This window comes from Lepisma saccharinum, chromosome 4, assembly GCF_977018435.1.
Source record: "Lepisma saccharinum chromosome 4, izLepSacc3.1, whole genome shotgun sequence".
NCBI lineage: Eukaryota > Metazoa > Arthropoda > Insecta > Zygentoma > Lepismatidae > Lepisma > Lepisma saccharinum.
The window spans coordinates 77,516,888-77,532,891 of NC_139232.1; the positions used below are offsets into that span (position 1 = coordinate 77,516,888).

Sequence of the window (16,004 nt, forward strand, 5' to 3'; positions counted from 1 at the left end):
CTTCAACGAGCATTCGATGCGATTCTGCGGCAGTTTTCTTCAAATGATAACAGAACACCAATGCTGTCCACAAATCGTAGTTCGTAGGCACAAAACTCGACATGTTCCGGGTGTGCAACACCTTCCTCTGTCTGGCACTCGGGTTACTGTGTTCCGATATAACGTCCTCGGGAGTGGCGATCTTCCTCGCCCTCCACTGCCGGCTAGCACCATCTATCGGTCAATTCCGGTTTCATACTTCTACACCTGGTAATATTGATTTGCATGTTGTTGATGTGAAAAAAAAAATGTTTTTAGCTGCCAAGTGCATTGAGTGATCTTGCCACTGAGGGTTCAATCTCATTTTCATCTTTGCAATTAGACAGTGGCAGAAATAAGAAAATTAGGTGCTTTTAGTAGTGAAACTTTCCAAGCTTGCTGGGGTTTTTTCATGAAGGCATAATTTTTGCCATTTCATACATTAATATATCATTACATTGTGTTTTCAAACACAGGGAAGATTTATTTTTGTTCAAAGTTTGTGAAAAATGCTGAACTTTAGTGTCTGTTATACTATACCGTTACTCTACCAACTAAGCTACTGAAAGTTCAGGCAAAATCATGGTGAAATGTGCATTTTTTGATAAGTAAATTTTGGTTGTAGAAAAGCAAATTTCCTTTTTTCTTCTAAGAAAATAAGAAATTTCCATCGAATAAAGAAATCACAACACATGTATGTTGCATGTGTAAAATATATTTTAAATTACATACAGTGGAACCTCGATCTTACATTTTTCAGGGGACCATCAAGATGGAATGTATAAAGCAGGAAAATGTAAAATTCAGGAACTTAAAATTCCATTGTAATGCAGCACTGTAATCTTCGGTGCAAGAAAACAATAATTGTTTATATACATAACAATTACATAGACATCACAACCAAAAAAAAGTATGTATTTATGATCATTGTTTAAAGGGGAATGTTAAATAAGCATTTAAAGAAGAATCTAAAAAGAAATTTCAAGTAATATTGATGGAAGTAGAGATTACCTTTCTTCAACATAAATCTATAGCACAATCCAAGAACAGTTGAACTTTTCAATGATTTGCAAATTACAGGTGAGTGAATAAGGTTACAGTGTGCCCATTAGAGATCGTTCTGTGACTGGATGTCTTCAAGCTTTCATTCTTTCTCCTCTTTGTGATCACAAAACTAAACACACTATAGAAAGCGAAATTTTCATTTCATGGAAATATTTCTGCCATAATAGAAATTCTTCTCTTAAGTGATGCACACAGCTATCAAGTCAATTTTTTATCCACTGTAGCTTCACTATAAGAAAAGAATGCCTGCAAGAAAAGAAAAAAAACATTGTATTTTCACTCTTTTTGTGCTCACTGCTATTAGCAAGTGAAATAATTATTAATCATAATATTGGATGATTTGTTGAAACCAGAGACTGCAGAAGTGTTATCACCCTATTTAATTACTCCCACCTGTTCTTACATATATAACGCTAAATGTATTGGCAACTCAAGTTATCACCTTTCAGTGATAATGAGGCTACGCCAGACTTGTATTTCAATAAATCTGAAGGTTTACAAATTTTAAATACCACTGATTTTTCAGTGGATCATGAGAGGAGCGATGTTATTGGGTCTCTTTTGTGATCTGTAGACAATTTAGTTGAGAGTGTATATCTTGTGTCCCTGGAAAATTTGCCACTCCTGAAACTAATGTTAATCAAATACTTACAAGAAATTACAGTGGATCCTCAATTTTACATTTTTCAGGGGAGCAAAATGAAAAACTTGAAATGCAGGAAAATGTAATATTGGGGTTTCACTAAAGCTTCAATTACTGCTGAAGCTCTACATAAAGCAACTAACCTGGTTGTCTTTTCATCCAATGCTGAAGGTGGTTTACCAAGAGTCCACCTAAAAGGATTTGTACAGGATGGTATACCAGGAGAGGAAGCGATATATATGATAAATGTGCGTATCCACCAAAGAGAATTCGCAGCATTGGAATTCCTAAAATATAAATTTTCATTGATCAGATTAAAATACACACAATGTTTATCCTCTGCTGTTTAAAATACCGGGTGGCCGAAACAAAACTATACCCAACAAAGTGAAGCGTGTTAGTATGATCAAGTACATCTGTAACTTACGTGTTAAAACATGGGCAAATGGAGTCCCAAGGGTGCCACACACTCCATTGCTCCAATGTTGGAAGTGGCCTTCTCCACATAGAGGCAGCACATGTCCGTTTCTCTCCGAATGTTTTGGAATGTAGCTTGAAGCTATTGGTGTGCAATATCACAACTGCAGCTCAGATTTTGAAACACTTGAGAAATTTTAAAGAATAAACCAAACGTGTCACTCAAGAAGTCTCTGACAATAACTACAAAAACATTGTGATGATAAAATACTGCCTTAGTACCACCTTTGTTTTGGGTATAGTTTTATTTGGGCCACCCTATATCTACATCATCAGTAACATTCTCAAACATTAGAAGAATATCTATTTACATGAAAAACTTGACAACTCTGCTTCCATTATTAATAATTTATATCAACTTTCATGTTTTGAGAAATGTTAAGTATTTATAAACATGAAACACATACAAATGATATTTATATATTCATTATTCTGTTACTTTGAATGGCCTCTCCCACCATGCACATTGAAAATTAGAATTGGTTTCAGGCATCATCAAATTAATAGATCAATGAAACCTAAATTGAGGCAACACAGGTATGCACTTCATGTTCATGTTAAAATTATTAATTTTAAGAATAACTGTGCAATCTATACAAGCTATTTTATATACACATTTATTGAAATAATGGAAAGAATTATGTGTAGAATGACCATATTTTGACCCAAAAACGGGACATACCAAGGAGACCAGTTTACCCCCCCCCCCTCCTTCCTATTCTTAAATATCAGTTAGGCCTAATTATAAAATTATTATTATTATTTATTAAAAGATGGATCGCATAAATGATAAATCACAGACAACAAATTAAATATGATCTCCCATTGTCAAAAGGTATTAATTATTATAATCTTTGTATAATTTGCATAGCATTTCTAGTTCTTCCTGATCACACTTTGATGTTAGTCCAATGCTGAAGTTGAGTAATGCCACAAGTATTTAGCAGAAGAATAAATCATCTTGGTTCAGATTAATTCTTCATCAATCTTTTATTATAATTCGACCCAAAAACCTTAACACACAACTATAGATTTTAGTTTTGAGTTTGTGTCAAAACCTTAACACACAACTCTAGATTTTATTTTTGAGTTTGTGTCAAGATACAGAACTTTAAATTCTTTTTGCAATCCCGTAAAGGAACTGCATGCTTATTGACTGCTCTACAAATAACTGAACACATACAAAACAATGCATATTTTTAGGATGAAATGTGTCTCAAAGTTAGACTCGGTTTTCAAGATAATTTCTACTTTTTATAAAATGGGACAATGTGTTTTTTTAATATGGATGGGATAACCGGGATATCCCTCTGAAATGGGACTGTCCCAGTCAAAATGGGACATATGGTCACCCTAATTATGTGCCATAGTCGTGCACTAAATTACACACCAAGCCTCTGTCACGATAGCTTAGTCAACAGACTTACGAGGGGAGCTGATAAGTTCTCGGCCTGACCCCCTTCCGCATATGTCATCCTGAAATCATTCATTGCATTTGAAACTTTGATCTTTTGGAAGTTTAAGTGCCAGCTGGGATGATCGTATCACTAACAGTTTTTTCTTTACAGGCCATTGATTGAACCATGGTGCAGCCAAATGTGGAATTTACCAAGGAGGAGTAGCGAGGTGTCATGAAGTTCTTCTTCCTGCAACAGAAGTCCCCGAAGGAAATCCCTGGTTGCATGCTAGACACATTGGGTGCACATTGCCCTTCATACTCCACTGTGAAGAAATGGTGCTCAAACTTTAAGCATGGTGATTTTTCCACAGAAGATGGTGAAAGGTGTGGGAGGCCAGTGTCAGTGTCAACGTCAACTCTGGAAAAAGTGGATCAGGTTCATGACCTGATTTTGAGCAACACACGAATTTCACTTCAAGCGATAGCTGAGACCTTGCACATATCCAAAGAACGTGTCTGGGCAATAATCCATGATCAGTTGGATATGCACAAGCTTTCTGTGAAATGGGTGCCCAAACGTTTGAACGTCAATGAGAAACGCAAACGTGTGACATATCTTCTCAGGTGATTTTGTGGTATTTTGTAAACTCTAAGGACGATTTTTTGAACGGCTTGTTACCCAGGATGAAAGTTGGTTCCACTACTCTGATCCTGAGACCAAACAGCAGTCATGCAGGTGATAGCATTCACGATCTCCAAGGCCAAAGAAATTCAAAGCACAGAGGTCTGCAGGCAAGTTGCTTGCCTCAATATTCTGGGATAAGGATGGTGTTTTGTTATCAGACTACCTTCCAAAGGGACAAACCATAGCATCAGAGAATTACTGCAGTCTTCTGGCTAAGTTAAAGGACGTTATTCAAGAAAAGTGCCAGGGAAAGTTGAGAAAAGGTGTGTTGGTTCTGCAGGATAATACTCCCGTTCACAAGGCTGGAAAAACAATGGATTTTCTAAAGGACCTAGGGTTTCAGTGCATTGGCCACCCAGCTTACTCACCAGACCTTGCACCCTCTGATTATTATCTCTTCCCTAGACTGAAAAAAGTTCTGAAAGGACAAAAATTTAGAAGTGATAACGAGGTTATAGATGTGGTTTTTTTTTGTTTTTTTTTTTTCAGACCAGGAGCAATCATTTTTTTTGGAGGGGTTAGAGATGTTGGAGCAATGAAGTGTCAAGTGTGTTGACCTTCGGGGAGAATTCATTGAATTGCCTGAAACTTTTGTGCCTGTAGCTAAAGTCCTTGTGGGTCGGGCCGAGAACTTATCAGCTCCCTCGTAAAACTAACTTTATGGATTTGTAAGATTGTCAGGAAATTTTATGTATGTACCAAAATGCTGGTACCAAAAGAATGCTATCCCTTACGATTTAGAGAAAATTGTCAATTCTTGCAATAGACTTGTTTCACTAGAAGATTTCATGTCCTGACCTATTCCTATAGATCATTTGGTTTGAGTCTTTGTTATCACAAAGAATTGTTCAGCAGGTACAGTTGAGGTGGTATGAACCCTTCTACGTACATTGACACAGCAAGGGAGTGGAAAGATGGTGACAACTAACATTAACAGACAAAATAGAACAGGATAGCTTTGTAACTTCATGCAAGAAAAATGGTACTGATACAAAATTTACTTGCACAATGACTGTTATAGAAATAAGAAGAAAGGAACGTACCTAAAGTTAATGACTTGTGTGTTGAGCAAAATATAATAGCTACTGTATCACTACGCGTGAACCAGTTTTGCTTCTTTACTGCAAATGAGAATGTCATCCATAACAATAAAATCTGCAATGCAACAACTGAAATGAAAGAAAAGGAAGTTAATGAGAAAACTTTGTATGAAATATTTAAATTTTTTAAACATTTTAAAATTAAAATTAAATTGCATTGAAATAGGTGTGGGCAGTAGGTAAGACGAACATGTTCTACTCATCACATGGTGTTAGGGCAGTGGTTTTCAAACTTTTTCATTCCGGGACCCACCTTGAAGGATATTACACTTCATGGGACTCATAGGCATGGGTGCCAGCAGAAGCTCTTGTAGGGGGTGTGCACCCAGTTCATAATCATATTTTTGCTAACATGGAGTACTTCAAAAAGCCCTCTTTAACGCTTGTTTAAAGAGAAATACAAACATACTTCCTTCTAGGGAAAAAAATATGCATTTTATAAAAACTAATTTACTCTAGTCTAACATCTAACTAAACACACATGCTGAAATTGAAAACTCTTTTCTTCTTCACCAAACTAATGTAACGGTTGGGGCTGCCTTTTCTGCATAAGCTGGGGTTTGTGGGGTTCAATGGTGGTTAACTTAAATCGTAAATGTGAGTGCGCGCCAAGTCTCAGAAGCAGAAGCTGCTTACATTCACTGCCAATTTTGATGCACAGCACAGGAAAAAAGTATTGAATTTAATGAAGGAGCTTTTAAAAGTTTACGATTTTAACCACAAGGGAGAAAACAGTTTGAAACCACTAGGCCTATTTTTAGCACCCATTGCCTTCCGGTGAATAACAGAAATGTAGAGTTTAGACTACGTACAACACGGGTTGGATGTAAATTATTTAAATCTTAGTAATTTAAATGTAATAGGTTTATAAGACACAGTAAATACATTTTTGACCCGACTTCGCTACCCACCAAACACATCCTCGGTACCCAGCAGTGGGTCGTGCCCCACAGGTTGAGAAACGATGTGTTGGGGGCTATTTGTGTTAATTTATGACAGAATAAATAGCTGGCATTTAACCAAAAAATTCACTTTTGCAACATGCTTCTGGAACACAATTAAATAAAAGTATGCATTTTCCATAGTTTCTATGACCTCTGCAAATGTGTTGGTATTTAGGGCAGTGTGTGATGGCCGAACAAGAAGTATAAATCAGTAAAATTCAAACCAATACTTAGTGATACCGACAACAGTGACATTAGCAGATAGTGATATATATTAGGAATGGACAGAAATGAAAATTTTGTTGACACTGATGCAGTAATAATATAAAATTTATAGATGTTGATAGTTGTTATTATACTAATCTGATATAAAATAGAAAATGCTCCATGAATGTAATAGGATCTTGCTTTCAAAAAGCAATTTGAAACACTCGTTACAAAACCAGGGAACATGGGTAGAGGTTCTCATTAAAAATATAAGAAAATACAAAATTTTGCATCAAACTGCAGGATATTTATTGATTATAATTTTAAAATTTAAATAATATCATTTATGCAGTCTTTACTGGATAATACTTCTCATAGATTACAAAAATGCACATTTGAAAGAAATCGTAATGTTAAGTTAATGCTCCATGTAACACACATAATGGCAAGGCATATTTTTGTGGAACCAAGAACTAGTGTTAGTAACACAAACACAGCTTTTTGCATTCTCAGTGGCATGATATATGAATTATCTTAATTTAATTGCAGTATATGAGAATGTCTTGTGTTATATTCTTGTGACATGCACAACTGAACAAATTACCGACTCAAATAAAAAATTCTTAGAAATGAGAACTACACTAGTCTTTACTGTTTAATATTTGTTTTATTACTGTTTAATTGAACTATCATTGAACTAATCTAGCAATATCTTCAACAATTAATGCTAAGCAGAGGCTTTTATTGCATCACTGTATCCTCATTAACATTTGTAACATGATAGCCATCATCATAATGGCATATCAAAAGCTGATGCAATCAAGACCCACTTGGAGTGGGTCTTTTGTTGAAACATCAAATAAATGATAGGTGACATGGAGACACTCAATGTGGTCGCCACCCTGATTTTCCAATGTTGTTTCTTTCCTCCATGCGAATAGGAGGAAAGTGTAGAAGGAATGAACCCTTGCACTGGTGTTTGTGTAGCATTCCTCTTCTCTTTCTTCAATGAATAAAATATAGCTAGCAGCACCCTGCTGCACAGAGGAGACTCTCACAGGTAATAATGCAGATATGAGCTGAATACAGCACAACATATCAAGATCATATACCTACAGGGGCGCCGACTTGTCAAAATTATTGGGGGGGGGGCCCTCTGATCACTGTAATAAATTAATGAATGACTCATTCTCTCCCTTTTTAAAGTTTTGGCCTCAGTGTTCGGAATCTCATAAAAGCCCATGAATTCCTCAAAAATATCCAATTTTTATTCGCAGTTGGAATGCAGAATATTAATTGTCCACGGATGGATATGTCACAAGTTTCCTCAACCATAATAGCAAAATATCCCCGACTTTTAATATCTGCTACCACGGAGCGCAAAACAGATCTCCCTAATATATCAATGATCTCGTTCTGAATGTCATGTTAGAGCCATTTGTAGCCCAAACGTCCCATCTACTACCCTAGTTCATGCACATAGTCTTTTGAAACTCTTTTTAGTAAAAATTTTAACAATACTCATAATTACATACTTAGTATATAGTAATAAGTCATGTGTTTTGCTGTCTCCGGTCATAGTCCCCAAAATTGATAGTCTAGAACATTTCAAATGTGTATTTAAAGTTAAGTTCATGTGGCACAATTCAGAGTAAACTTTACAAGAGAAGCAAAATAATATATTTGATGCTCTTAAGCAAAATTATTAGGGGGGCTCTGCCCCACATCGTCGGCACCTATGTATATGTAAGAATAGCATTAGAGACAGAATAGCACTTACCTAGAAAAACGGTGATCAGCACATCCTTAGCATTAATAAAATTATCTTCACTAATAAAAGTATCACAAAATGTTGTATAAATAATAAAAAGCAACATTGATTGTCCAATAACACTAAAAGGCATTCTCCTCATAATTGCTCTGTTCCTTGCCATTTTGCGAAAGAACTGTCCGAGGAATAGGGGAAACACCACAGTCATGCTCAGCTGCAACACTGTGTCCATTAGTGGAGCTGTGGTTGATGCTCCAAGCTAGGAGGAGAAAGAGAATAAATTATTAACATCTTACAAACATCAAAATGATATACAGCATGTCCATAAAGTCCCTCCAGGGTTTTAAAAAAGAGTACTGTATGGAAATGGTATCAGCATTTTGTGTTGTGTAAATAATTCCAAGATGGCCACTGCATGACCCAGATACAATTCAAGTATAATTCCAGGTTTTCAAGGTGAATTTTCCAAATTTCTAGATGAAAAAGATAATTTCAATTATTATTAACTTGAATTAAAATTTTATACTAAAATTTACAAAGAGTTTAGTTTTCTTCCGCAAAACATAGAAAACATAAAGACTAAATGACAATCGAAGATTCTCTCACCCTTGGATGTGATTGACATTTTGAATGGCATGCACCTTGATATCAATGCATAAAACACAATCTGGTGATCTTTTATCTTACACATCTTTTCTGACTCTTTATGCTAATTGTAACAATCAGGATTTAGGATGTTTATATGAATAATCTGGAATCTTTTAATGATGATATTTTGAACACTCAACATGCTAGAATTATATTGTCATATTAGTGGCTAGAAATTTATTTTACCTGCACCCTGCACATATACATGTGTTTCTGTCAATAAAATATGGGAATGAATCAAATAATACTTAAAAAAATGTAGTAATATTTGTAAATTATGATGGTCAAATAACATTATGAGTTATATTTAACAATACTACATCATAACTTCCCCTTTACATTTAAACAACAAAAAAGAATACTTACAAAATAGAGTAATGTTAATGGAGTGACAATAATGCCAAGAATACTTCCTAAGGCTGAATTGAAGACAGCAGCAGCCTCATTGCCCCCGGCAGCTTTTGTGAGGATCACAGCAGATGATACTGGGGGAGGCATGCAACTCACTGTTACAAATCTGAAACAAAGCAATCTGTTTTTCAGGCTGAACTGGAACCAATGTCCTACTATCTAAAGGAAAATGTACATGAATTGTGGACAACTTTCAATTTTGAAGATAATTCGATATTTTGTTACTTTGTGTTTTACAGTTCAGTTTGTGGTGACTACCCATCACTTTTTTTTTAAGTGAAATTTTATAGAGGTTTGAACTGATACCCCACAACAATTAAACAATTAAAAGTTATTCAAAATATTGATTAATATTAGTGTGTAAGTATTTCCTGAACCAATTAAATTTCAGCTGATACCAACACCGTGCCATTGGCACAGCCCTATTAAGGAAATATTTTTAAAAAGGAGGCCAAGACAGAAGTAAATCAAGCTTTGCTACAGTGGCCCTCACCACACATCTCTAAGGCACTCCTATCTGTCAATTAGATGCATAACTAGGAAGCAAGTTGCAGTAGTTTCAACATGAACCTGTACTACATCAAATGCTTCAGTAGCAGGCCAGTTTCATGGGGAGGATGTCAATGCTGACTCTATTGTGCTACAATGCAAAATACAATGTAACAACAAGTGCCATGACTTCTTGTGGGGTACTATCTTGTTGCATACCCTCCCTACAACCCAGAACTTTCACCTTGTGACTTTCACATTCCTCATGAGTTGAAGAAACAGCTGAAGAGTCACAAATTTGCACTGGACACAGATATGAGTGTGGAATCACCAAGCTCTAATCAGTGTGGTACAAATGTCTGTCTCAATAGTGCTGATGCTTTCCTTTTAATAAATGTACACTTTCAGCGTTATCAGTTTGTCTCACTTTCATTTCACTCACTCTCTACCTTTATATTACACAGTGGATCATTATCTTATATTATACACTTACCCTTTTAAAATCCATTGGTTCACTTCAAATAAGTTGAGAACTCCAGTCACTATTTGCATGAACAATGGTATAAAGCACAAAGTAAATCCTTGTATGAATAAATGCAGTTTTACTTGATACACTGTGCCCACAAGCTCTTCAGTTTTCAAGGAAACTCCACTGATAAAAAAGATCACAAAAACAGCAATATATTTTGCAGTGACTTCTGGCTTTAATGGTCCTAGAAATTAAAAAATCAAGACAATGAAAGAGCATTCAATGATTCAAAGACACTGTGGTTGCAGTAAAAGATTGTTGGCATGGACTAATTGGGGACAGAGGTTATCAATGTTAACAGAAACACAAATATAATAACTCTCCTTAGTACATCATAAAGATGTATTTCACAAAGTTCATTTGGCTTCTTCAGGGATAGATTTTGAAAAAGTAGAACTTACATGTTGCAGACCGCAATGTTGAAAGTATAAAAATAGGTATCCATTTGAAGATTAAAAGGCTGCAGTACTATGCACATGCATTACATACATGTATGTAGTAGTGGCAACTATTTCATAGAGACAACACATTTTTACCTTCATCTTTTACATGCAGTGGGAAAGGATTAAATGGTTTGATAACATTTTAAATATTTTCCCAATTTCTCTGATTCCCCACTCTTTAAGCTGTTAATCCTCTGTTGGTGTACGTGTGAGCATGGCGTTCACCTTGGAATATAATTGTAAGATTTCCAGGCCCAGATAATTATATCAGTTTCTGGTCTTGTGTTCCTGTAATTTGCAATGTCTATGGCCAGATGATACTGGTTACATGTTATGGCATTACTCTCAGTCTGCGCATACTCGTCATTTTGATGACAGTCCATGTTTTGTGAGCATCATGCTGACACATATACCAACCGTATAACTATTTTCTGAAAACAAATTTTATTTTTTGCACCCTAAATTCTTGCTGGGTTGATTCCTCAATACTTATTTTATTTGACTCCATTTACTTATTACAGCTACTATTTCTTGTTAAATGAACTTCGAAATTTGATATTCATCACGAATGAAGAACAGAAGTTCCGAACATGACTTGCTGAATCAAATGATGAGAAAAGAGAAGACCTGGGTAGAATGTGTGATTCTCAGGCCCAAGAAGATAATGTTAGCTGACAAGTCATGGATACGTGATAATGAAAGCGACACGAATCAATCTCCTTATGATGATGACCCTATTTTTACTTGTTCTTTTCCCTCAATGTATTGGGCGGAATCAAACTATGAAGTATAATATGTATCTCTTCTGCCAACAATGCATTGTTGAATTTATTATTAATGTCTTGCAAATTAATTAATATCAAAACTAAATTTCAAATAAAATTAAAACATTGTTATGTTTTTCTTGAAAACTTGCCTCTCATAATAGGTAATCAGTAATATTGAAATACAAGAATATAATTTTGTTATTACATAATAAATAAGAAAAAATCAACTTATAAGCGATATATATTAGGAAATACCTAATTATAAACTATTTTCAAAATGATTAATGTAAAAAGATATTCGAAAAAATTACAAAAACAATAAAATTCATATGTGAGTGCCAACCTTACCTTACACCAACCACCTTACTCTGGAACACACACAGGGTTAAATGAATTGACAAATGTAACAACTACCATATAAGCCAGTATTCATTCATATATACGTGTTCTGATTCCATTAATTTATTTGAACATATACATACAAAGGGTGGTATTTGAGGGATGATAAGGGAGAATCCCCACCCTGCTAATTTTTGGTACTTGGGAGACACAAAATATAAAATTTATAATATCCTGATGCTTCAAGAGAAGTTACCGGATCCCTCCTGGAAATTTGTCAAATACACTCTCAATCTCTCTGTGTGTATGCACACATATATGCAAGTTTATAATTTATGTTGGTATTATTCTTTAACACTGTATAAATGTTCGCTAATATGTTGCTTCTCTCTGTTGCATAATTTTTGCAAGGCCACTCAGTAACTTCCCCACCCCAACCAATCCCACCACTCACAGTTTTCGACAAGTCCGGTGACAGAACATTTTTTTTTCTGTTTTTCCATACTTCTATTTCTTCGATCAAGACCTGGCAACTCTACAGGTCTAACTTCCAGTTCTGTCTTTTCTCCTTCCACTGAGGATGCAGCTTGTGTTTGCGAAAATTTTAATATTTCTACTGTCTGGTGAATGTTTCCTTTCTCCTCCTTTGCTTTTTATTTAGCCCTTTTGGCCCTCCATTCTTTTATCCCCCCCACACAAATATATTTATCAGAAATTTTAGATAACAGGCAATGTTGTACTGATGTAATCTTCAATCAACATCCATAAGATAAACACCCATTTCATCCTTTCATCATCATCATCAAATTACCATTTTATATTCTTAATTCATTCATTTGACTTTGTTTTTAATTATCGCATTAAAGCATATTAGTTTTTCCTTGCTTTCAATAATATATACTTATTTTATTGGCTGTTTATTTTAGGAGTGTGGTAAATATGCTGGGCAGCGGCGGTGCCAGGATTATTCATCTAGGGGTGCTGAGGGGGTGTGGAAAGAAATTTAGGGGGTGCAATTCTGAAAACATGAAACATGCATGCAACCTTTCAAAACTGGAGGAGCAAGCTGCCAAAACTGGGGGAGGGGGCAAGGACAGTTTACTTTCCCTTGGTAGATAAGGTTTAGCATAATGCGGGGGGTAAAATAGCAAAAAGCAGAAGGCAACTGCATCCCTAATCGCCGCCACTGATTAACACAAATTACTGACTGAAATTAAAATATATGTGTGAAATATATAACTTTAGATTGACATTCATTTTCCAGGGATGCTGCCCTTCCCCCTGGAAATCCATGATGATATGTATTAAGTCTTTTACTCCAAGAAAGTGGCCATACAGTGTAAACATTCAGATACACGTTGCAGTCTTATTGAACTATTTAGTGAAATACAAAATAAAATCATCCTGTCCTTAAAAACACAATTTTTGAACCTTTTCGAAGTAACCAATGGAGGTACAAAATACATAGTACATTATACCTACCGTCTGTTACAAGACAAAACGCGAAGAGCACAGCAACTGCATCATCTTTAAAATCCCTTCTGCCGCGCTATCCCCAACAACGAACTGTAAAATTTCTTCGTGAACATTGGGTCCCTTCTTAACAGTTTTTGAAAAAAGCTTGAAATGGTACGTTTACTAGACATGTTCCATGGAAGAAATACATAGAAGGTATTAAGAAGAAAACTAACCTTCATGTTACAACTCGCATTAAATAACTTCCCGAGCACGACCTGGTTATTATACCTTAAAAGCAGCTGAAATTTTTGCTCCAGTGTAAGAACAAGTAGGCGGAAAATAACTTTTTCGTTTCACGGTGCCAATAGTGTCTCAAGATTTTCCCCCAGTGCCCAAGTAAGAATGTAGGCCTATCTAACACTTGCAATGCTCAGTTAATGTGGTTACTTTGCTTGTCTATGTTAAAATGGTAAATGTCTGTTATATCGGAGACACATTTCTTCATTTTTACAGAAGAAACTACTTATGGAAATGAGTTTCTGTAGCATTTTGAAAGTTCGTGGAGGTATTTTCGGCTAGACTCTACTTTACGTCCTTACTGCCTTTTGGTGGTAACCGATGGGAGTTAACAACACTGCAGGCTCGTCCTTGTGTCAGCGTTGTGAATGCTTGTGCTTTGCTCATTTGCGTTCTGCGTGGTGATTGCTTCTTTGTGTATTCGGTGGGTTGTGCGTGTGTATGGTGCATGAAAAAGAACAGGTTCCAAAAACTTGTAGATAGTGTAAAATACGTTTATCCCCAGTAATAATTTAGTGCATCGTTAAAAACCGTGCTTGCAGACAGCCAGCATCTCTTCAGGTAAGTATCTTTTTCTTTTTACACTTTCTGTTCACGATATCCCCACTAACCATTCACGGGTAGCCCCACAAACCATTCACGTTAGCTCCAAAAACCATGCACGCGTAGCCCCACGAACCATTCATGATAGCCTTACCAACCATTCACGGGGGCCTACGAGGTTAGAGTAGGTTCTATTAGCACTGATTTCACCCCTAAATATGTGCTTCATCATCGAAAAATTTCCTCAGTATGTTCCGCAACGGAAGAAAGGAGCCAAAAGAATTACTCGTAATGTGAAAAATTGAAGTTATTTTCGTGTAAAAAGCATAATGGCACCTTCAACTATACCGAGTTTGTTACCTATCCCGATTCCCGTGCTAGCTGGTCGCTGGCTTTTCTCTGTGCTGGGGAAAGTCAAAGCCAGGCAGCCAATTAAAATATGCAACGTCTCAACAGCGTCTACTTAAGCGCCTCTCTTCTGGCTTCCATTCGCTCCTCGCTGCCCAGCAGACGATTTTTTCCTCGTTTCTCATTGGCACCGAAACTGTCGAGCGATCGCTAACGCGGGAAACGGGACAGGTTCTAACAAACGCGGTATATGTTCCGCAATACACAATTGGGTACTACTTTACTATACCGGAGACACCTATCAATGATTTATTTCGCAATTTTTTACATTGCTAACGTACTATTCTGCATTGGGGAACATTTCTTTAGGTGAAATAATGAATTTCTAACGAAAATAATGTCTTATTTCTTACATTAACGAGTACTTACTGTTGTTCCGTATTTCCCACAAACCATCCACGGGTAGCCCCAAAAACCATTGACGTTAGCCCAAAAATTCACGAAAGCCCCACGAACCATCACGGGGACGAGGTATGCCTACTAGGTTAGGTTAGGTTCCATTAGCACTCCTTTCGTTCAATTTAGCACATACGGACAATACGAGAGCGTATTGTGCTCTCGTGCAGAAAGCAAATAGCGGCAGCAGCAATAGCGCGTCGGAAATAGATTTTAGTAGAAAACCACATGCATTCGCATTAAAATGGATCAAAACTACATTCCCGAACATCAACAACGCTACAGAAAATGATTTGCGTAAGTACTTTCTCCTGTAAATTTGAAGAAATCCGTCTCCGGTATAGTAAAGTGTTACCCACAATGGGTAAGTACGAACCATCCGAAACACAAAATATCAGATTTTAATGTGTCTCCGATATAACAGACATTTACCGGTCTTCATTGTTTCTTAAGGGCACGAAGGAATCTATTATCAGAAGAATGATATACATTATTACATATCTTACCTCCTTTAGCTCCCAATTTCGGTTTCAAATCCGCGACAGCAATCAGTACCAACACACCTAATAGGAACCAGTTTCTTTTTAAACCGTTCTTCATTTTCTCTGTTTACCCAGTGAAATGTGGTCATATTCCGACAAAAATCTATCAATATATTTTTTAAAAGTATGCAGTGTGCCTTACATGTTTACAAACACTTCAAAATATGTCGAGTTTAACAATTTGTACATCACTGTAGTGGCAGATATATAAGTCAAACTGTATTTCCATAAATTTCACGATACGATTTGTGTTTAAAATTAAGTGAATTGAAATGTTTATTATATTTGTTGACTCTCTTTATCGCGGAAGGAATAAAGTGTGTCTTTGGATCGTTTATTACTTTTCATGGACATTTAAACACACTTGAAACCAAAACCAAGTTAGCGTATTATCTAATCTATATTCAAACTTGGCACCCACCGTC

General features: G+C 36.1%; 1 protein-coding gene across 1 annotated transcript; it reads right to left on the reverse strand.

Annotated features, from left to right (window-relative positions):
• Positions 1-724: 724 nt before the first annotated feature.
• LOC145987217 (sodium/bile acid cotransporter 7-like) lies at positions 725-15,737 on the reverse strand. The gene is made up of 7 exons (XM_083121736.1): positions 15,544-15,737; positions 10,351-10,570; positions 9,324-9,474; positions 8,319-8,568; positions 5,331-5,456; positions 1,870-2,013; positions 725-1,329 (listed from the first exon to the last, which is right to left on the reverse strand). The coding sequence occupies exons 1-7, from the start codon at positions 15,635-15,637 to the stop codon at positions 1,313-1,315; spliced, it is 1,002 nt and encodes a 333-aa protein (XP_082977862.1). The 5' UTR covers positions 15,638-15,737; the 3' UTR covers positions 725-1,312.
• Positions 15,738-16,004: the final 267 nt, after the last annotated feature.